This window comes from Saccostrea cucullata, unplaced genomic scaffold, assembly GCF_032062105.1.
Source record: "Saccostrea cucullata isolate Sc308-1 unplaced genomic scaffold, CSIRO_AGI_Scuc_v1 ctg3936, whole genome shotgun sequence".
In the NCBI taxonomy this organism is placed as follows: Eukaryota; Metazoa; Mollusca; class Bivalvia; order Ostreida; family Ostreidae; genus Saccostrea; species Saccostrea cuccullata.
In genome coordinates this window covers 33515-52988 of record NW_026919176.1, presented here as the reverse complement: position 1 = coordinate 52988, position 19474 = coordinate 33515, and the positions used below count along the sequence as shown (strand labels likewise).

The following is a 19474-nucleotide window of genomic DNA, read 5'->3' as shown; positions in this document are numbered from 1 at the left end:
TTAATATAAATGCAAGGCATATAGTGACAGTCTGAGAAATCCGCGTAATTTTCAACCCGCGGATTAAACAGAAATTGAGATTCCGCGAAATTATGACCCCGTGGAAAAAAGTACGTCTACAGTATGTTCGGGTAGTAATGAAAATGGTTTTCTAGAAATACGAACGTTTTTCTGATGAATGATCTTTCAAATATGAATATACAAAATTATTTGACCTCAGTTTTCCAATTTGCACAAAAGAAAACGTTAACTTTGTGAAATGTTTAAAGGTAATAATCTACAAGAGAGGAATTTGATAGTCAAATGCTCGTCAGTGTTTAAAAGGTTAAACCTAATAGGTGCTTTGATCGATGAGTACCAAAAACAATAGATAGTCAATTTCTTTTGATTTATGTCATGAATCAGCCATGAATCTTTCACAATTCTAACGAATGAAAAGATTTCAAAATTGTGTTAAAGACACAGTGCAAATCCCGATGAAACACAATCCCCTTCTTGCAATCAAAGCTTAAGTGATTCTCGATTGATTATTGATTTGGTTCTGAATATTAACTGCACTGACAACCTATATATAACTGATATCAAGCAAAAAGCGGATAAATACAAATTGAATGCTGATGTTATGCTAGGAAAATAAATACTACAGTAAAAATGGAGATATGTTATTTGCTTGTACTGAACATAATTTCTACCAAATTTTGTGGCGCAAATGGCCTAAGCCAATCAGATTTACACAAATATATATAACGGCTTCCAGATCCCTTGGCTCCGCCAATGGAACATGGCAAGAAAATATTAAATACCACGTTAAATTTCTATATATTCTCCATTAATAGTTCGAGTGAAAGACTCAAATTCTATCTCTGACAATGGGAACAGTGATCAACTGGGTAGACAAACGGTTAAAATGGAATGCATTTGAATACAATAACATTACAAACATTACTCTACCGTCAGGGAAAGTATGGTTTCCGAGATCAATTTGTATTCATAATGAGGTTTTGAATGACCATTGCTTTTCTTAAGACTCAACGTCAATTGTATCATCTGGTGGAGCAGTTGTTATGTCAGTTTCTCACAGTATTTTAGTATCATACAGGATTTGGAATATTATCCCTTTGTTAAACAAATATGTACGGTTATATATTGAAATCGTTTCCCAGGTATTGTAAAGCTTTGTTTCCAGTTAATGCAAAATGATATCTAGGGATATTTTACGAAACACATAGAACGATCACTTACAAACGCTACAGCAGCTTTACAAGATATTTTTGGTATTGGACAAGACAAAAAACAGGCATTGCTCATTTTTCGCCTTACAAGAAAACCGTTGTTTGCAGTGTGCTCACACCTTATAATTGTATGGATTTTATCTGCATTAAATGTAGTATGCTTCTTGATTTCCGCAAAATCAGGAGAAAAATGAGTACCTGTATGGCTATTTTCCTAACCTTTGCTGTCTTTTTGACTATGATAAAGCACTTTATGCCACAGACATCTGATGAAGTCTCGTACTTCTCGTCTACTTATTCACGCAGTTAACAGTCAGTGGAATGGTTGTAATACTGGAAGCCATTGTTTTACATGTTTATTATCAAACAGAGATTCCAGCGGAAGTGAAAGCGAAACGATGACAAAGCTTGAGAAATCTGATATTAGTAACAAGGAAATAAATCTAAACAGAGCAATTTATTTTTGTTCAAGTCGCAAATTAGATAAAATATTTGGGATGTTAGTTATTTTTATTAATCTTTCGTTTCTAGCTGCATACCTCTTGTGTTCAGTATTTCTTTAGAAATTATATTTCTGCAGATAATTGTGGTTAAGAAATGATGTATTTAATTTGAAATTATTGCATATTTTGTCTTAAAATATAAAGTTCTATTTGAAGTTAGGGATATAGGCAGTGAACACAATGTTTTTGTTTTATTCCGTATTTGAAATAAATGAAAATTAACAGTCAAAGGACGTGTTTATTAAAAGATAATTTGGCACTTTTTGTTAAGATAATTGTATGTTTGGATTTTTTATGGCCTAATCAGCCATTTATCAAATCAAAATCTTTTCAAATACTTATAATAAAATAAATATGCTTTGTAAGAGATTGCATACGAACACCATTTAAATATTCTTACTGAGAGTTATTTTATTAATCTGGATTAGTTATTGAGAGGATTATTATCGACATTAACTCTAATAGACTCTTCTTTTAAGGTTAAATTATTAAACGTGTGCTCGATTGTTCATGGTGTCGACTTATTTCTACTTTCATATTTATTTTATGCTAATAGTATAGTCCATTATGTTTTAAACGATTTTAATTCTCAAAAAACAATTGAATAATCGCTTTCAATGCTCAGTTCAAAAATTAAGATCTGAATAACAATGTAACATGGAAATGACTGAAACCGTATGCGTTTATTTTTTTCAAATCAAGAAAATTTAGTTCAACTGAATCAACTATGTGTACTTAGATTATTGCTCCTTATATGTCCTCGGGGTATACGTGAGTCGCCATTAAGCTCTATCCCCGTCAGTTGTAAATATTTTTATTTTTTTATCATAAATTGCGAAACCTATTTCATTTATTTTTGGTATATAGTATGAATGAGTGTAACCGAGAAAAACTGTGAAACTTTTATGGCATTTGCTCACCATATGATGTTAAGACCCATGTAAAGTCAATCAATATTTATAATTATCATATTTCCTCACGGGGTTATAGAATTCAAACCAAGACATTTTTTTTGTGAACAAGGACGGTTAGTGAAATGATTCAGGACTATATAGGAAGAGATCTATTAATGAAGCAATATTTTTACTTTACCTCGAGAGAAGAACCTAAATTCAATTTGATTTTTTACATTATTTTCTTAAATTTACATGTATCACTGTGATTGTTTGTTAGTTCTTTTGTATAAATTCTATTTCGAAAGTGCTCACCAGGGTTGAAATGCTAAGCAACTACTTGGCAGACTGCAAATTTAGACCTATACTCGGTAATCGGGCCAATGTATACCTTTAAACACCAATTATTATCAAAATTACTTAGTCTTTATATTCTCATTATAGTTATCATAATATTTTCAATATGAATAGCTGCAAAATTTGAACAGATGATAAATATACTTTGCATCGTCTGTAAATTCATTTTTCTTACTTTATGATATGTTTTGATCATTATTAAAGGTGAATTTTTACAGACGGGAAATCCCCCCAAATTTCCTAAATGTGTAATCAAACATTGTGTCAATAAAGCTATTTCTATGTAAAACGCATCTCATGATTAAATAGATGTTATCGACTTAGCTTGCACCAAATGCCCTAGTTTTCATTCTATAGCCATCCGGTGTCTATTGGAGATTGGATATCAATCATGCTGCAGAAGGATTTTCCACTCTTTATAAATATAAATTTTGTGTTCTAACTTGGTTAATAATTGCACAGCTTTCTACAATTTTTATTTTTACAGTAAAAAAGCATGAACGCTGCTATTTAGAATTTATTCTTTTTATCTGAAATTTTGGATGTATGTTAAAAAAAAACATGAATACAACTATTACTATTAATACTTTTTATTTGTTATTTCGAAATAAGGTTACCTGATACAAAATTGAGGCTAAATTAATATTGATATCTTGTAAAAACATTGTTTACATTGTTGAAGTTTTAGGAGAACAAAACGAAATAGGATTGATACAAAATACCATGGTTCATAAGCTATTTCATGCTTGTTTAATTCTTTCATTATAGAAAAGAAATTATGTCATCACCTGGAAGTCGGATAAAATAACTTTTCAAAGCCAACCGCTAAAATTTAGAAGTACAATATAAAACGTAACTTTTCATGACTAATTTACGCCAACTTCGTATTTTTCGATCTGGCAATACCAATGTACACACACTAAAACTGGAACGACTTTTGAAATACATGGAGATAACAAACGATTTTCAAGCTCAAATTTTCATTAAATAATACAAAATAGGATCAAAGTGAGCATCCCCTGCCGACTGGCCACACCCACTGTTGGCTCTTTGTCATTATTGGGTAATGACGGAAAATTCATCGACATTTCAGTATATAGATAATGGTCCAACAATAAGTTTGAAAAAGTTAGTCAGCAATTGACTTAATGATGAATTATATATACTGACAAGGTCATTGTTTCGACCATAGAATTTACCAACTTCAGAACTGTGGCTCTCCGGAAAAAAATATTAACAGACCGGACAGCTACAGTGCCACCCATTGAAAAAAGGAGTAAATTTATTGCACATAAAAATGTGAGCAATTTTCGGATTTATTTCTTCTTTTTTTCAAACTGCTCAAATATTACTAGCCGTGCGTCGTTAACATATTCTTACAACTTATTCTTGAAATATTTCCTCAGCAAAACATTTTTTCAAGCATTGTAAATGACCCTATTATGCCTTACATTGAAAAGTCGAGAGAGAAAAAAAATGCCCATTTACACTGCCATTTTCGACGGTAAGATAGTTCGGATCAACGCGCATTATGCAGCCATCACATGCGAGGGAATTAGATAGAGGTCAAAGGCATATTTAGATATCGAGCTTTTGTTCAGTTGAGATTAGAATATTTGCACAATTTAAACCGATATAAAGTGCAACTTTTGTGCGTTACAAATAATCAGGTTTTTTCTATGGGTGGCACTGTAGTTCTCTGATCCATCCATCCCAATTTTTTTTCAGACCAGTGAGCTACAGATCGGCAGCTAAAAGCTTACGAAATAAGATAAGTGATGACTTTATAGAAGATTGGTGATATTCTTGTTTCTGCAATTTGTCTGTCAATAATTAACCTCGTTTTAGAAATTGGCCATATGTAGAGCATGCTTTTACGTATCGAACTCACTAAGAGCTATAACGAAGTACCGTATGATACCAGTAATGATCAACTTTAATTAGATTTGGGAAATATCATGTGCACGTGGTCATGATATTATAAACGACATTTATCACGTAAATTTATTATTCAATCAAAAAAGCTAATAATTGAAAATTATCTGATTTTCTGTTTGGACTTGTTTAGACTTGTTGTCACGTGGTATGACAGCCATGTAATTTTAGTTAAATATATTTGCCGTATTGAAGATATTTGTAAAAAATCTAACTATAAGGATAAAACCATTTAAATCACTGAGTTAACTCAGTTTAGTTTATAGATATCTGACATGCTCCTACCTCATAATTGTATTTTGTACGCGGCCGCAAAGAGGCGGTCGGTTATCTGATTTGAAAGTTTGAAGTCGTCGTGCATTTCTGCGGAGTTAAAACAATTTAAATAAAAATATTTAGCATTCATATTATAGAATATTAAACAAAGATTGTCTAAATGTTTAACAAAAAGAACAATAACTATAAAATATATTTTTTTATAAATAATGGGGTAAATGTTTCATCCAATCCTGATTGACAAACTCTGACATGAATGAAGTTCGGAGAAAATTAGCATGAGTGTTAAGCATAGTCTAAAGCAGTGACCACCGTTGTATATCAACAATTTTACTTTCTCCTTTTTAACCACTTCTGTGCCACAGGGCCGATTTTGGGCCGATCACACAGTTGCGTAGAGTGCCACGGGGCCGATTTTGGGCCGATTTTATTGAAATGAATTGTGACTTTGTATTTCTTTTACTTCTATTCAACGTAAATAATTATTGAACTTTTATATCTTCTTATTGCATAACATTAAAGTTTTTATGGCTTATTAGTAGAATATCATGAAAATTTCAGGCAAATATATGGATAAACAAAGTAATACTAGTTTCATTCCAGCGATGACGCCATGATTTTTCGAAATAAATTAGTTGTAGCTTATAGTATCGGTATTATTACTATTGAATATGCTCAATGAACACGATTTCATTTCAAATGTATATTTTCATAATATTATAAATTCAGTATATTAAGGTAATACTCGTCTATTTAGCAGCAACGGTTAGAATCAACGTCATTTTACGTACATGACGTCATAATAACAAGTACATGTACGTGCAAGCCAAACCTTCAGAAAACGTTCCGAGTTTACAGATTACCACTAACTCTTGAGGCATTTAAATTGATTGACTGATTGTTTAATTCCGTGATTTAATATTGTCATGTTTATTTATTTTATTTTGTTGCGTATGAACAAATTAAAATTTATTTCCTGTTTCGTTTTGTTTCCTGTGTTCGATGTATTTTTTGTAAATTTTCTAAATGCAGATTTTACATGCTGCTACTCAACTAAAAGCACCTGATAATTAAACATATTGAATAGATATTGAAAAGATAACCAAAGCTAATAAGTTTAAATGTTTGTTTTTGCTTTAATTGTATTCCGAAATTTTAATTTTAATCAATATTTCTTTTTTATTTGTTCCGTATTGACTTTATTTATTACATACCTGTATAACTTTCCATATTTCATAATTTTTTTAACAAAACACATGAATTCAATGTATTACAGTGAAAGGGGTAATCATGATCAGTTTGATATGACCATTTTTCTTCCAGAATTTTAATGGAAAATAAATGACGCAATTTTATTGAAATTTCTAATGAGAAAAAACACATATATCGCAAATGAATGTGACAATCGATTTTCGAAAAAAGATTTTTTTTTTATTTATTTTGTTACAATGCTATTGATCTTTCTATTTTCATTGTGTAGGATATATCCTAAATATATTCCTTACACTAGTGTGTCAATTTGAACAGGAGTACAGATTATTTAGATTTTTGCTAGGAAAGTAAAAATTGCGTCTCCCTCTGATGATGACTATACAAAATCAAGTTTACGTGATCAAATAATACAAAATGTTGTCATATATATTTCTGATTTTGTTGTATTTATTTAAGGAATGTTTTTAAGTTTTGTGTGAGTTATGAGAAATATGCTTACGGACAAGTCTGTGTGATTCATACACCAATAATTCACACTAAACTTAAAAACATTTCTTATATTTATATTTTACATGTTTGGAAGAAACTAATATATACTCAATATTTGAATTTCTCGCTGCCCTATATCGTTGCATTTTTACTAACGTCGCTGCAGCCTCATTGTGACGTCACGTTTACGCACGTTTCTCTGTGTATATTTCTACGCGTGAGTATACACGAAAATGGTTTTCATATCAATTTCACAGTTGGCTTAGCAGAAAAACACAGCGAATGTAAATATTTTAAAACGGCGTGTACATTTACACATTTCTAATGGAAAATTAAAAAAAATATTATGAAATATTGATTTCTTAAAAGCTCAGAATCTTACGAAATTTTTTTCCTGGAGACTAGGATAAAGCGCGTTTTACAAAGTGACAAGCATTTTCCTGCCGCATCTCAACACCAAAACAAAAAGAAATGTAGTGTTGGTTCTAGAGGGAATTGGAGGGGGGTTAACATCCTCTGAGAGAGAGCGAGCAGGCCCAGATATTTGTTGCATTTTTATTAAAGTAAAACTGTCTATAGTTAAAGCTTACACTTTAGTTTTGTACTTTTTATGTAAAAACTACTTAAAGATCAAACCACCAGAATTCGTTTGTACCAAACTGATTGTTGAGACGCAGAGGACTATGGATAGTTTGCTTAAACATGTAATATTGTACATGTATTATACATGAAGAAAATCAGCAATGTCGCATGCAAGTGTTTCATGTTACGGGGATATTTTAACAGATAAATATAAGAAATTTTAATATTAACAGATCACGCAAATTTCAGTTCCTATTTATTTTATGAAAGGAATTTTTATTGGTTTGCGGCCGATTTTTGACGCTTGTGTCAGTTTACTGTAAATGTATTATATTTAGCATGTACGATAATTGGCGGAAATCGATTTTTGAGCAAGTTGGCGTAGATTTGATTTAGTGCATTTCTTCATATTCTTATTTATGTGTTTATGTACAAGACATTTAGTGTTGTACTTGATTTAGCGGTTGCTGGATTCCGCCAAAGCCGCTAAAAAGAATACACGGCCAAATGTAATACATTTACAGTATGTTTCTTGTAAGTGGTGTGTTCCCATATTTACATTTTATAATTTATCACTGTCAGGCCTGATTTTAAAGAACTCAGCTTGACTACGATTTATTTCTCTTTATAACCAAGATTCTAAATATTTGCACACAAGAACTAAGTGAATGGTGTATTTGGGCCTATCAAAAATTCTTTATAAACAGGTGGTTCCTTTAATTGAGAGCTTTAAAACCTAGATTAACTGCATTTTTGATTTTTGTTTTCTTAAGTCAGCTGTAATTCATCTAAGACGTATAGAAAGTACATAAATGTGAGGAACTCTTGATTTACTCGTATCAGAAGCTAGTTTCTTAAAATAAGAAATGACGGATTTGGAGAAAATTAAAAACTCTGTTAACACATACCCTCAGTCATATAAACATGCACAAAATTGATTTTAAGAACGCCTTTTTTTATTTCCGGATCTCATGTATGTACATTTTATTATGTGTCAAGTATATAGCAAATTATATAAAACATGTAAAGAAAAAATGAACACCTTCAATTAGCACCAAATTTGCGATTATAAAACAAAATTTTTTATACAAATATATGTAGCGTCCATCCTACAATATGCAATACACTGTAAAGTCATAAATTCATAAAAATTGAAACTTATATGTATATTAGGCATTAAAAAATAGATTGATTAAAATATAATCATGTTTCCGCTAACACATCTTGCAGAAAAATATCAATCAAGTTCCCGAAAAAAAGAACTTTTGACCTCTACTCTCAAATGTGTTTGATACAACATTCAAAAAACATTCATTTTAGCTAGCTGTGAAATATTCATCCCCTGTGGTTAGTATTAGAATTCATCGTGAATGCTTTTGCAAACTCTCCTCCAGAAAACTGAATCCCCGTGTTCATCGTTCGGAAATTCAATGTATGACCTTTGAATGATAAGGTCCATGATACCCAAGGGTATTTTATCTACGGGAACAACATCATAAAATACCAAAAGGAGAACGCCTTCATTTTCTCGAGAATAGATGTCTTCCATCTTTGCAATGTGTAGCTCATACATACACCAACTGGATTTGATGAAGTTTGGAGACAATATAGCGATAGTCTTTTTACTTTTGTTGACGGCAGTGATAATATTTTCGCATATATCATATCCTGGAACAAAATCTCGATGGTGAATACATAAACGTATTCCATTGTTTTCTTCTAATTCCAACATCATTTTCTGAACAAACGGAAAATCGTCATCGGCATAGGAAACAAAGGCATCATATTTAAAATCTGATTGGCTATCACTTCTTACAGCTTTATATCCATGGTAACGGCTTTTAGTCATATAGTAAAAATAACGAAGTTTCCATCTGTATCTGTATAGTAGCCCACATAGTAGAATGACAAAGAACAGGAGAATGATGAATGACAAAGTGATGATCAAATACGTGTATGAATTGCATTCTTTTTTTAGTTTGTCGATATTTTCTTTAATTTTTGAAAACACGAATTGGTCAACCTGTGATGAAGCCGTGCAGGAATAATTTTCAAATGACTCAAAACTGATTCTTTTAGTTTCCTGACTTTTAACCATCCACTGAAGAAATGACAGTGTTTTACAAGTACATGCAATTGGGTTTCTGAAAAGATTTAGAGTTAAACTGACTTTATCTGTTTGTCGGTCAATGTCTTCCATATTTGTATCGGAAAGAAACTGGATTTGGTTTCCAGATAAATCAAGGAATTGTAATTGTTTTAAGTTAAATAGATGAAAACCCACTGCACTAAGTGCATTATCGGCAAGATTCAAATATTTTAGGTTTTGGAGGTCTTTGAAAACTTGTTTTGGTAGATTTGAAATTTTGTTTCCTCTAAGATCTAAGCGAATTAAGTTTGTAAGATTTTCCAATATTTGACCTTTGGTATCTAGTTGCAAACTAGAGCCCAAGAAGTTATCGCTTAAATATAACTCTGAGAGATTGCTGAAGAAATTAAAAAATGATTTGGATACTGAGCTGCAAAAATTGTTTGACAAGTTCAGTATTCGGAGTTTTTCAGCTCCTCTGATGGGCCCTTTCCAGGAAAAGAAGGCATTGCCCTGCAGATATAACTCCTCCACATGGTTTTTCTTACAATGTATGGCTGGTATTTCATATCGTGCTCCGCTTTCGTTGTAAAAAATCTTTTTCATATTTGGCGGTACTGGCAAAATGTATACTTCATTTGTACTGCTTTGAAAACTTTTCTGTAGATATCTCGTAAAATGTGTCCTTTTTCTTTTCTTATATACTTTTAACAACTTTGGCAACTCACTTGCCTTTTGGATGCAAGCATGAGAGAAATGAAAGATGTTTGTTAAATGATTGTCTTTCTTTTCATGCCGACAAATTACGTTGTTGATCTTTTTATTGGGAGCATGAGAGAAATGTTGCAAACTTGCATTAATCCATTCTAAACTTTTCAAAGTTTCAAGTTCTAAAACATATTGACCATAAGTCAGTCTGTTGTCAGCAATCGAAATTTTCCGCAGGGTTTTTGGAATATGTGCTACGGTTCCTTCTTCAAGAGCTTCAATTCTGTTGCTTGACACGTGTACTTCTGTAAGGTTGGTATGTTTCAGATATTCAATATCTTTAATTTTGACTTCTGTACTTAATCCGAATGTGTCGTGAATTTTATTCAAGGAAATGGTCGAAATAGTTGAATTTTGAAGACCGTATGTCAAAACTGGCATAATTCTGAAAGTCAATTCATTATTGTTCGATAAATCAATCTTTTTGATATTGATTAAATCTGAAAAAAGATTCCTACTTAAATTTTCAGTCATCCGAAATTTATTGGAGTTCAGTTTTAAAACTGACAGCTGCCGCAGTCCCTTGAAAGAGTCGTTTCTAAATTTCTTGATAAGGTTGTAGGAAAGATCCAAATGGATAACGTTGTCTGGAAGCATTGTCCTATATGGGAGTTGTGTTAATCGGTTGTGGCTGAGATTAATTCTTGTTACATTTGACCAGAAATAGGGCGATCTTCTCAGGCCAAGATTAGAACAATCGGTTTGGATATTATTAAAATAATAAAAACATCTACACTTTGGTTCAAACGGACAGTTATGCGCATTTCCTCCAGTCAGCAGAAAAACACCGAAAGCTATAATTACCTGATATCCGGCACCCATTTCCATAATACTGAAATAAATTTATAGAATCAAATATTGATGCATGAACGTTAGAATGTAAAAAGCATTGTTGTTTCATTGGTAAAAATATGTTATGACATACAATATTAAACATGTTTACTACGTTTAGCTTTACTTTTGCCTCATCTGCTTATAACACAGGGTTGTTTGCCATGAAGATACTCTTGATACACTCGATATAGCTAAGCCAGTGAAGGTGTTGAACATATTTTTAGTAATTTTGATAAATTTTCTTAATTGTTTTTTGCATGTGTCTGTTTCCGGGAGGATTTCCCACTTTTGCTAACTTATAACATAACATATATTGATTTTCTTGATTATGAGTTTTCACAAGAAAAAGATTCTGCTGCTCAGAAAAATTACTCTCCATTTTTCATCGTGAAAAATACCGTACAAAACTATCACGTTTATGCCATCTTTTAAATTTGTTATAATTTTTTAAAAATAAAATTGATGGCTTCACTTGACCCTCGAATCTCTCAATCTCTTGCACAAATATAAGAGGATTATTGCAAGCGATTGATTTGAGTCTCCTTCATTTGAAGTTACCGTAAGTGTGATTATTCATACCATGACTGAACTGAATTGGTCAGAGAATTTGTCCTTCGACATATGACTATGAGATAATTTGAAATACATTTCATTCGAGATTTGATATTAAGTGTGAACAACATGTTGAGAAATAGAAATATTTATTTGGACAGACAACATATATTAGGCCTTCCAACTAATTTTTCAAGTTGCACATATGGTAAAAAAAAAACATTGCATAAATAGATTTATAGGTACATGAAATTATCAAAAAAGGTAATAACTTATGCATACTTTTCATTACATCATTAAAAAGTTTAATAATTCATAACTGACTTTTCCGATGTTGTGACACTTGGGAAATGCTAAATACTGCTTTGCGAAGAAACAATTATTAGATACCCTGTGCCTGCTCTAAACATGTTTCTGCAGTGAGTTATCGTTTATAAAACCGAACCCTAGCGGCAGTTAAAAGGCCTACATATATGCCACGCTGCAGATTGTAAAAAGCATTAAAAAAATAAGTCTACATGCAGAATGTAAACATTTAAACGGAGTATATTTATGATGAGATAAGAAAAACTCACCAAAGCAAGTGATTTTTTTTAGGATAATGTATTGCAGTACTGTTGTATTTTTCCCTCTTTCCCCATCGACATTTCGATATCATTGAAAAAATGAAAAGAAAAGCCTGAGATAAAAAGAAAATATTGAGAATAAAGTGAATGTTTGCTGATTGGATGAAAATGTCGGTTAGATTTAAATGGATATTTTTAATAATAAAAGTATTAAGCAGAGAATTTAAACTTCCTTATTCTATATAAAATGTTGTTGCTATAGAACTGTGCTTTTTATACACGAAATAAACATGCATACATAAAGTATAAGATGTTGATGGAAATAAAAACTTTGTTTTGATATAATGTTTACACAATTGTTCTTTTGTATGAATTACCTGTCCCTTGAACAAATAGTCAAAAAACAAAATACGAACATAACAAAGGTTTTGAAAAAGATCTTGTTATTTCGTTAAACTCTCGACGTAAGTGCTACTGCATTAAAGCGAACAGTGTCAGAATCTTCATTAAGGTATCCGATCCATAATAGCCTCAGATTCAATGAATTTGAATGCATAACAAATATATATTGGCTGTATACTCAGTATATGTAGACTTAATCTTTATATCTTAGACTCAATATGTAAGAGCGGAATGTGTCCTAATTTTTTACCTTGGCCCGTCCTTGAAGAGTTATCCCCCTTTGCTTTTGATCAATAAAATTTATTTCTAAAAAAATCGATCTGGTGAAAAATTATTTTTTAATTGTTTTTCTATTCTTAATAATAATATGCATCTATTCACCAAAGCATTTTTTTGATATTCATAGTATTTAATTTTTTATTTTAAAAAATATGCTTTTTCCCATAAACTTCAATGCATTCTTAATTAATTACTGCTCGGGTAATTATATTTTTGAAAATTTCTCCTGGTAAATCCTTTTCTACTCTAAACTGCTTTGAATTAGTCATAGAATATTTCATATAGGATGGATATTTAAGGTTAGAAAATTTTGTCCTTTTATGGATTGGATACCTTAAATTATTACAATTTTGATTCTATAAATTTCAAAAGCCAACGACTTTATTGTTCATTGCATATTTATGCTTATACTCATTAGCGCAAGCGATTATACACCTTTTTGACACACTTAGTGTATTTAAAGAAGGAAAGTCTTTTTAAAAATGCATATTAAAGTATTTACCTGTCCTAAAAAAGATTTTGATAGATTAGAAGAGCTGGGTATAATTAAAGTCCAATGTAATCAAAATAGAAGATCGAGCCAATGAGGAAAGGTTCAAGATTATATCCAAAAGAATAAATTAAAGAGGTGGTGACGAAAATGCTTGCTTTCCAACGACAAAAGACTCTCCAGCAAAATAAATATAAAAACGTATTTATACATGTATACAGGATACAGTAATTAAGGTAGGACACAATAAATTGGACAAATTTTTTCCTCAAATTCAATTTTTCTGAAACTTTGACATATCGTTCTAGGATACAAAATCACTCTTTATATATGATATGAAAGAAATTCAACTACATATTTTTTGCCCCTACAGTCTGAAATATGGCCTATCAGGCCCCTGTAAGAAGGTTGTGAAATCCGACATTCGATTTGAGAATTAGCCTTATTTTAGAAATATCAATTGATCTATTACAAATTTGTGTAATACTTTTAATAAAGATAACCTTTTTGGTACTTGAAATCAGTAAGTCATATTGATACGTGGAAATTTGAGTACAAATATGAAGTAAAAAAAGAACATACAAAGCGTTGGAATTGAAAATTCACATGTAAATTTCCAACAGTTTAAGTTTTCTTAACAGAAAATGTATGATTCAATTTTTACAAAAAATCAACAGAATGATTCAAATGGATCTTAGAATAAAATGTGTAAAAATAAAATAAATTGAACCGGTGGCTTCAGATATTTTGGCGATTTAAAAAAAAATCAATGGCAAAAAAACTAAAAGATTCAGTAGATGACGTCACAATATATGACCTGTGACCTTTTGATATGACATTGACCTTTGTAGTACATAAAGAATGAAGACTCCTTATATATGTGTCCAAATATCAAACCTCTACTATTTATTGAACAAAAGTTACACTTCATTTTATAACAGACTCTTACATGCTTGTTTTTTGCACTAAGATAGCGTAAACACATTCCAAAATGTAAGCTCCCAAGTGACCAAAATATAGGATTCTCTGAATTTTTCAAAAAGTATGACGCAAACATGCCGAAACTTATCATTTTTCTTACAGGGTTCATTCATTGCTGTCAGTGTAGTATTATTCTTCTTTTTTTCTCTAGTACGTTTTAAGAAATGGGTTAAAATAGAATCCACGGTTGTTTTGTCCTACCTTAAGTTGTCGTGTTAGCTGGAGTTTTTAGGTCACTTTGTTTTGTTGTTGACTTTCTTATTTTTGTATTGGGGAAACACACGGTGGCTAAATATTCGACAATTTCTTTCTTTTTTTTTTAGTGTTTTAGGAAAATTTTTATTCGTGACAATGTATATTTTGAAGAAGATCAGATATAATTTAGTGTATAGTGTTTTTTTAAATTTAAATTGAAGGAAATAGAAAAGGGTAAAGTCGTACAGACATCCCTTTCAGAGTAATTATTTTCATATATTACAAACAAAATATAAACCCAAACCACTCTGTCCAACTTGGTTTTTCATACTGGTTGTTAATTCTTGAAAGTAATATCAAAGACAATTAAAAACTAAAACATAAATTAGTAAATCGTGGGGTAAGGGTGATCCAGATATCAACATTCCAACGGCTTTCCCTTCTTTCTCAATGGTCATTGTGGTAATGTTTGTGTTTTTTAGTGAAACCAGTTTTTAAAATTTTATAATTATCACAAAAATATGCTTATTACACAAATACGTGCCGCAAAGTTCAGATTTTTTGTTTTAAAGCTTCGTCATAGAACATTGGTTTTCATCGGTGATATTTAATTTTCTTTCAACAATTGTTGAGAAGAGTCATTTGTTGTAATGATTTTAAAGTGTCATACCATTCTATCGAGTAGTTTTTAAATAAATACATTTATTAGAGTGAACACCTAGATTTTTTTTAAATGTAGTTAAATTTATTTATTTTGCTTATTAGAGTATATAACAATGAATTTATTTGTTATTCTATAATATATAAAGAAAACTTGTTTCTTCCATCTGTTTTAAAGGGAAAAAAGATGTGAAGGATGACTCATTTTTAAGTTCTGCTGACCCCAGATAGCTACATTATACAGGTATGTCCTTACACATAGTACGAAGTAGAGCAATTTGTGGGGGCTTCGTAATTACTCTACAGACAACTTGGTATCACATGCCCATATGGTGAACTGCCAAGACTACCAATCTATCTTTCTCATCAATTATCATGAATATTTTTGGATATATATCACAATGAAAGAAAGTATTTCCTTGTCTAATTCTTGATCATATACCATGCCTATCATTATCTTGGCGGTTTTTTTTTCCATAAATTATAGAGTAGTAATTAGTAATTAAGAAACATTTTTGTCTCTTCATGGTAAACAATATATTATGGTTTGAAATTGCAGACTTGGTTTGAAAGAAAATTGTGCTTAAAGTTTCATCACCAAGTATTTCGGTGGTAATGATCAGAGATGATTAATGTGTCTTGAAAAAATTATATTTTGATATAGTTTGTACTCAATTGTTTTACTGATTCTATGTAATTTGTTTTGATTACTATCTTTTCGCAAGCTTTTTCTTCTTAGGTTTTGATTGTCTTTTTGATGTACCATCTTTTTGCCAACTTTTTTTTGTGATGTTGCCTTTTTTGTTTTGATGTGCCATCTTTTTGCTAACTTTTTAATATGGTGTTTTGATTGTCTTGTCTTGCAGATACTTTTTTCTAGTCATTTTTGGGGATCATACATTATCATATAATATATATTTTACGTAACTGATAAGCAAAGCTTGTGAATCTGCTCCCCTTCTTGTTTGTTAAATTGTTCACATTTATAACGTCATTTTAATAATTGACATTATTCATCTACATGAAAGTGTTTTATTTGACTTTTACAAGATTAGCAAAAACAAGCTGCGGTGATCTTGCATATAAGCATCAGAAGACATAAACTCATTTGATTGCTCAAGACCGGTATAAAATGTTCCAATTTAAATAGACATAACGAAAGTGAGATATTCAGTTTAGAAAAACATAGCAAAAGGGGGTTCTTTTTTAAAGCCACTCGATATTTTAAGTTTTCAACTGTACTTTACGGTGTGTTATGTTCTTTTTAGCTCACCTGAGCCGAAGGCTCAAGTGAGCTTTTCTGATCAAAATTTGTCCGTCGTCTGTCGTTGTCGTCGTTGTCGTTGTTGTCGTAAACTTTTCACATTTTCATCTTCTTCTCAAGAACCACTGGGCCGATTTCAACCAAACTTGGCACAAAGTATCCCTGGGTGAAGGGAATTCAAGTTTGTTCAAATGAAGGGCCACGCCCTTTTCCAAGGGGAGATAATCATAAATTTGTTAAAAATTAATGGCATTTTTAAAAAATCTTCTTCTCCAGAACCGATGGGCCAAGAAAGATGAAACTCATGTGGAAGCATCCTCAGGTAGTGTAAATTCAAGTTTGTTCATATCATGACCCCCGGGGCAAGGGTGGGGCCAAAATGGCCGACCCAAATTTTACATAGGAATATATAGGAAAAATCTTTAAAAATCTTCTTCTCCAGAACCACTGGGCCAGGAAAGATGAAACTCATGTGGAATCATCCTCAGGTAGTGTAGATTCAAATTTGTTCAAATCATGACCCCTGGGGCAAGGGTGGGGCCAAAATGGCTGACCCAAGTTTTACATAGGAACATATAGGAAAAATCTTTAAAAATCTTCTTCTCCAGAACCACTGGGCCAAAAAAGATGAAACTCATGTGGAATCATCCTCAGGTAGTGTAGATACAAGTTTGTTCAAATCATGACCCCCGGGGCAAGGATGGGGCAAAAATGGCTGACCCAAATTTTACATAGGAATATATAGGGAAATTTTTTAAAAATCTTCTTCTCCAGAACCACTGGGCCAGGAAAGATGAAATTCATGTGGAATCCTCAGGTAGTGTAGATTCAAGTTTGTTCAAATCATGAACCCCGGGGCAAGGGTGGGGCCAAAATGGCCGACCCAAGTTTTACATAGGAATATATAGGAAAAATCTTTAAAAATCTTCTTCTCCAAAACCACTGGGCCAGGAACGATGAAACTCATGTGGAATCATCCTCAGGTAGTGTAGATTCAAGATTGTTCAAATCATGACCCCCGGGGCAAGAGTGGGGCCAAAATGGCCGACCCAAGTTTTACATAGGAATATATAGGAAATATCTTTAAAAATCCTTCTGAAGATCCACTGGGCCAGGAAAAATGAAACTCATGTGGAATCATCCTCAGGTAGTGTAGATTCAAGTTTGTTCAAATCATGACCCCCGTGGCTAGGGTGGGGCCAAAATGGCTGACCCAAGTTTTACATAGGGATATATAGGGAAACCATTTAAAATCTTCTTTTCAAGTACTTCAAAGCTATGATTAGTGATATTTATATGGAATCATCCTCAGGTAGTGTAGATTCTAGTTTGTTCAAATGATGAACGCCTGGAGGGGGGGGGGGAGTAAATTCAAGCCTGATGTGCTCAGGTGAGCGCTGTGGCCCCTGGGCCTCTTGTTGTACATTTTGTCGTCGGCAACAATACAGTCCTAACCTTACTGCACATACTGTTGACAAATGTTATCGTTGGCTGCAAAAGTATAAAAGTTCATGATTGCGCCCGTGAAAATTTGTGCCTACCCTATGTCGCATAATCATTATTGCTTCCATTAACATAAAAAACGATGTAATTTTGACTAAACTTGGTACAAAGCATTCTTGGGTAAATGGGGATCTAAATTGTTAAAATGAAGGGCCAAGTCCCCTCACAAGGGGAGATAATCAAGAAAAGACAAAATAGGGTGGGGTCATTAAAACATCTTCTTCTCAAGAACCACTGGGCCAATAAAACTGAAACTTATGTGGAGGCACCCTGGGATAGTGTAAATTCTAATTTGTTCAAATCATGACCCCCGGGGGTAGGGCGGAGCCACAATGGGGCATCAATGTTTTACATAGAAATATATAGGAAAAATCTTTAAAAATCTTCTTCTCAAGAACCACTGGGCCAGAAAAGCTGAAACTGATGTGGAAGCATTGTGGGGTAGCGTAGATTCTAAATTGTGCAAATCATGACTCCCGGGGGTAGGGCGGGGCCACAATGGTGAATCAAAGTTTTACATAGAAATATATAGGAAAAATCTTTGAAAATCTTCTTCTCGAGAACCACTGGGCCAATAAAGCTGAAACTGATGTGGAAGCACCCTGGGGTAGTGTAGATTCTAATTTGTTCAAATCATGACCCCCGGGGGTAGGGCGGGGCCACAATGGGGCATCAATGTTTTACATAGAAATATATAGGAAAAATCTTTGAAAATCTTCTTCTCAAGAACCACTGGGCCAGAAAAGCTGAAACTGATGTGGAAGCATTGTGGGGTAGCGTAGATTCTAAATTGTGCAAATCATGACCCCCGAGGGAAGGGCGGGGCCACAATGGGGAATCAAAGTTTTACATAGAAATATTTAGGGAAAATCTTTGAAAATCTTCTTCTCAAGAACCACTGGGCCAGAAAAGCTGAAACTGATGTGGAAGCACCCTGGGGTTGTGTAAATTCTAAATTGTTCAAATCATGACCCCCGGGGTAGCGCGGCCACAATGGGGCATCAATGTTTTGCATAGAAATATATAGGAAAAATCTTTGAAAATCTTCTTCTCAAGAACCACTGGGCAGAAAAGCTGAAACTGATGTGGAAGTACCCTGGGGTAGTGTAGATTCTAAGTTGTTCAAATCATGACCCCCGGGGGTAGGGCGGGACCACAATATGTATTACAAGAACAATATGACAAAAGATTCTCAGGTGAGCGATGTGGCCCATGGGCCTCTTGTTTTAAGTTTATTATCAGCAAATAGCACAACAATGTAAGTTTGTATTATTGGTTTGAACAAACCAATGTTTTTTGCAATAAATAAATCAGTAGACACGTTATAAAAAATTTAATTTGCTCCATCCCTACATGTTATTTTCAAAATAAATTGAACTAGATGTGTCCCACAGTTTGTTCATTATAAATTT

The 19474-nt window shown here is 32.5% G+C and overlaps 1 protein-coding gene across 1 annotated transcript; it reads right to left on the bottom strand.

Moving 5' to 3' along the window:
- Window positions 1–8694: 8694 nt before the first annotated feature.
- LOC134281503 (toll-like receptor 4) lies at window positions 8695–10328 on the bottom strand. The gene has a single exon (XM_062763966.1). It carries the CDS (start codon window positions 10172–10174, stop codon window positions 8834–8836), a length of 1341 nt encoding a protein of 446 aa, XP_062619950.1. The 5' UTR covers window positions 10175–10328; the 3' UTR covers window positions 8695–8833.
- Window positions 10329–19474: the final 9146 nt, after the last annotated feature.

Coding starts and splice junctions, on each gene's coding strand:
- LOC134281503 (XM_062763966.1), bottom strand. CDS start 10,174: ATGAAAAAGATTTTTTACAACGAAAGCGGAGCACGATATGAAATACCA.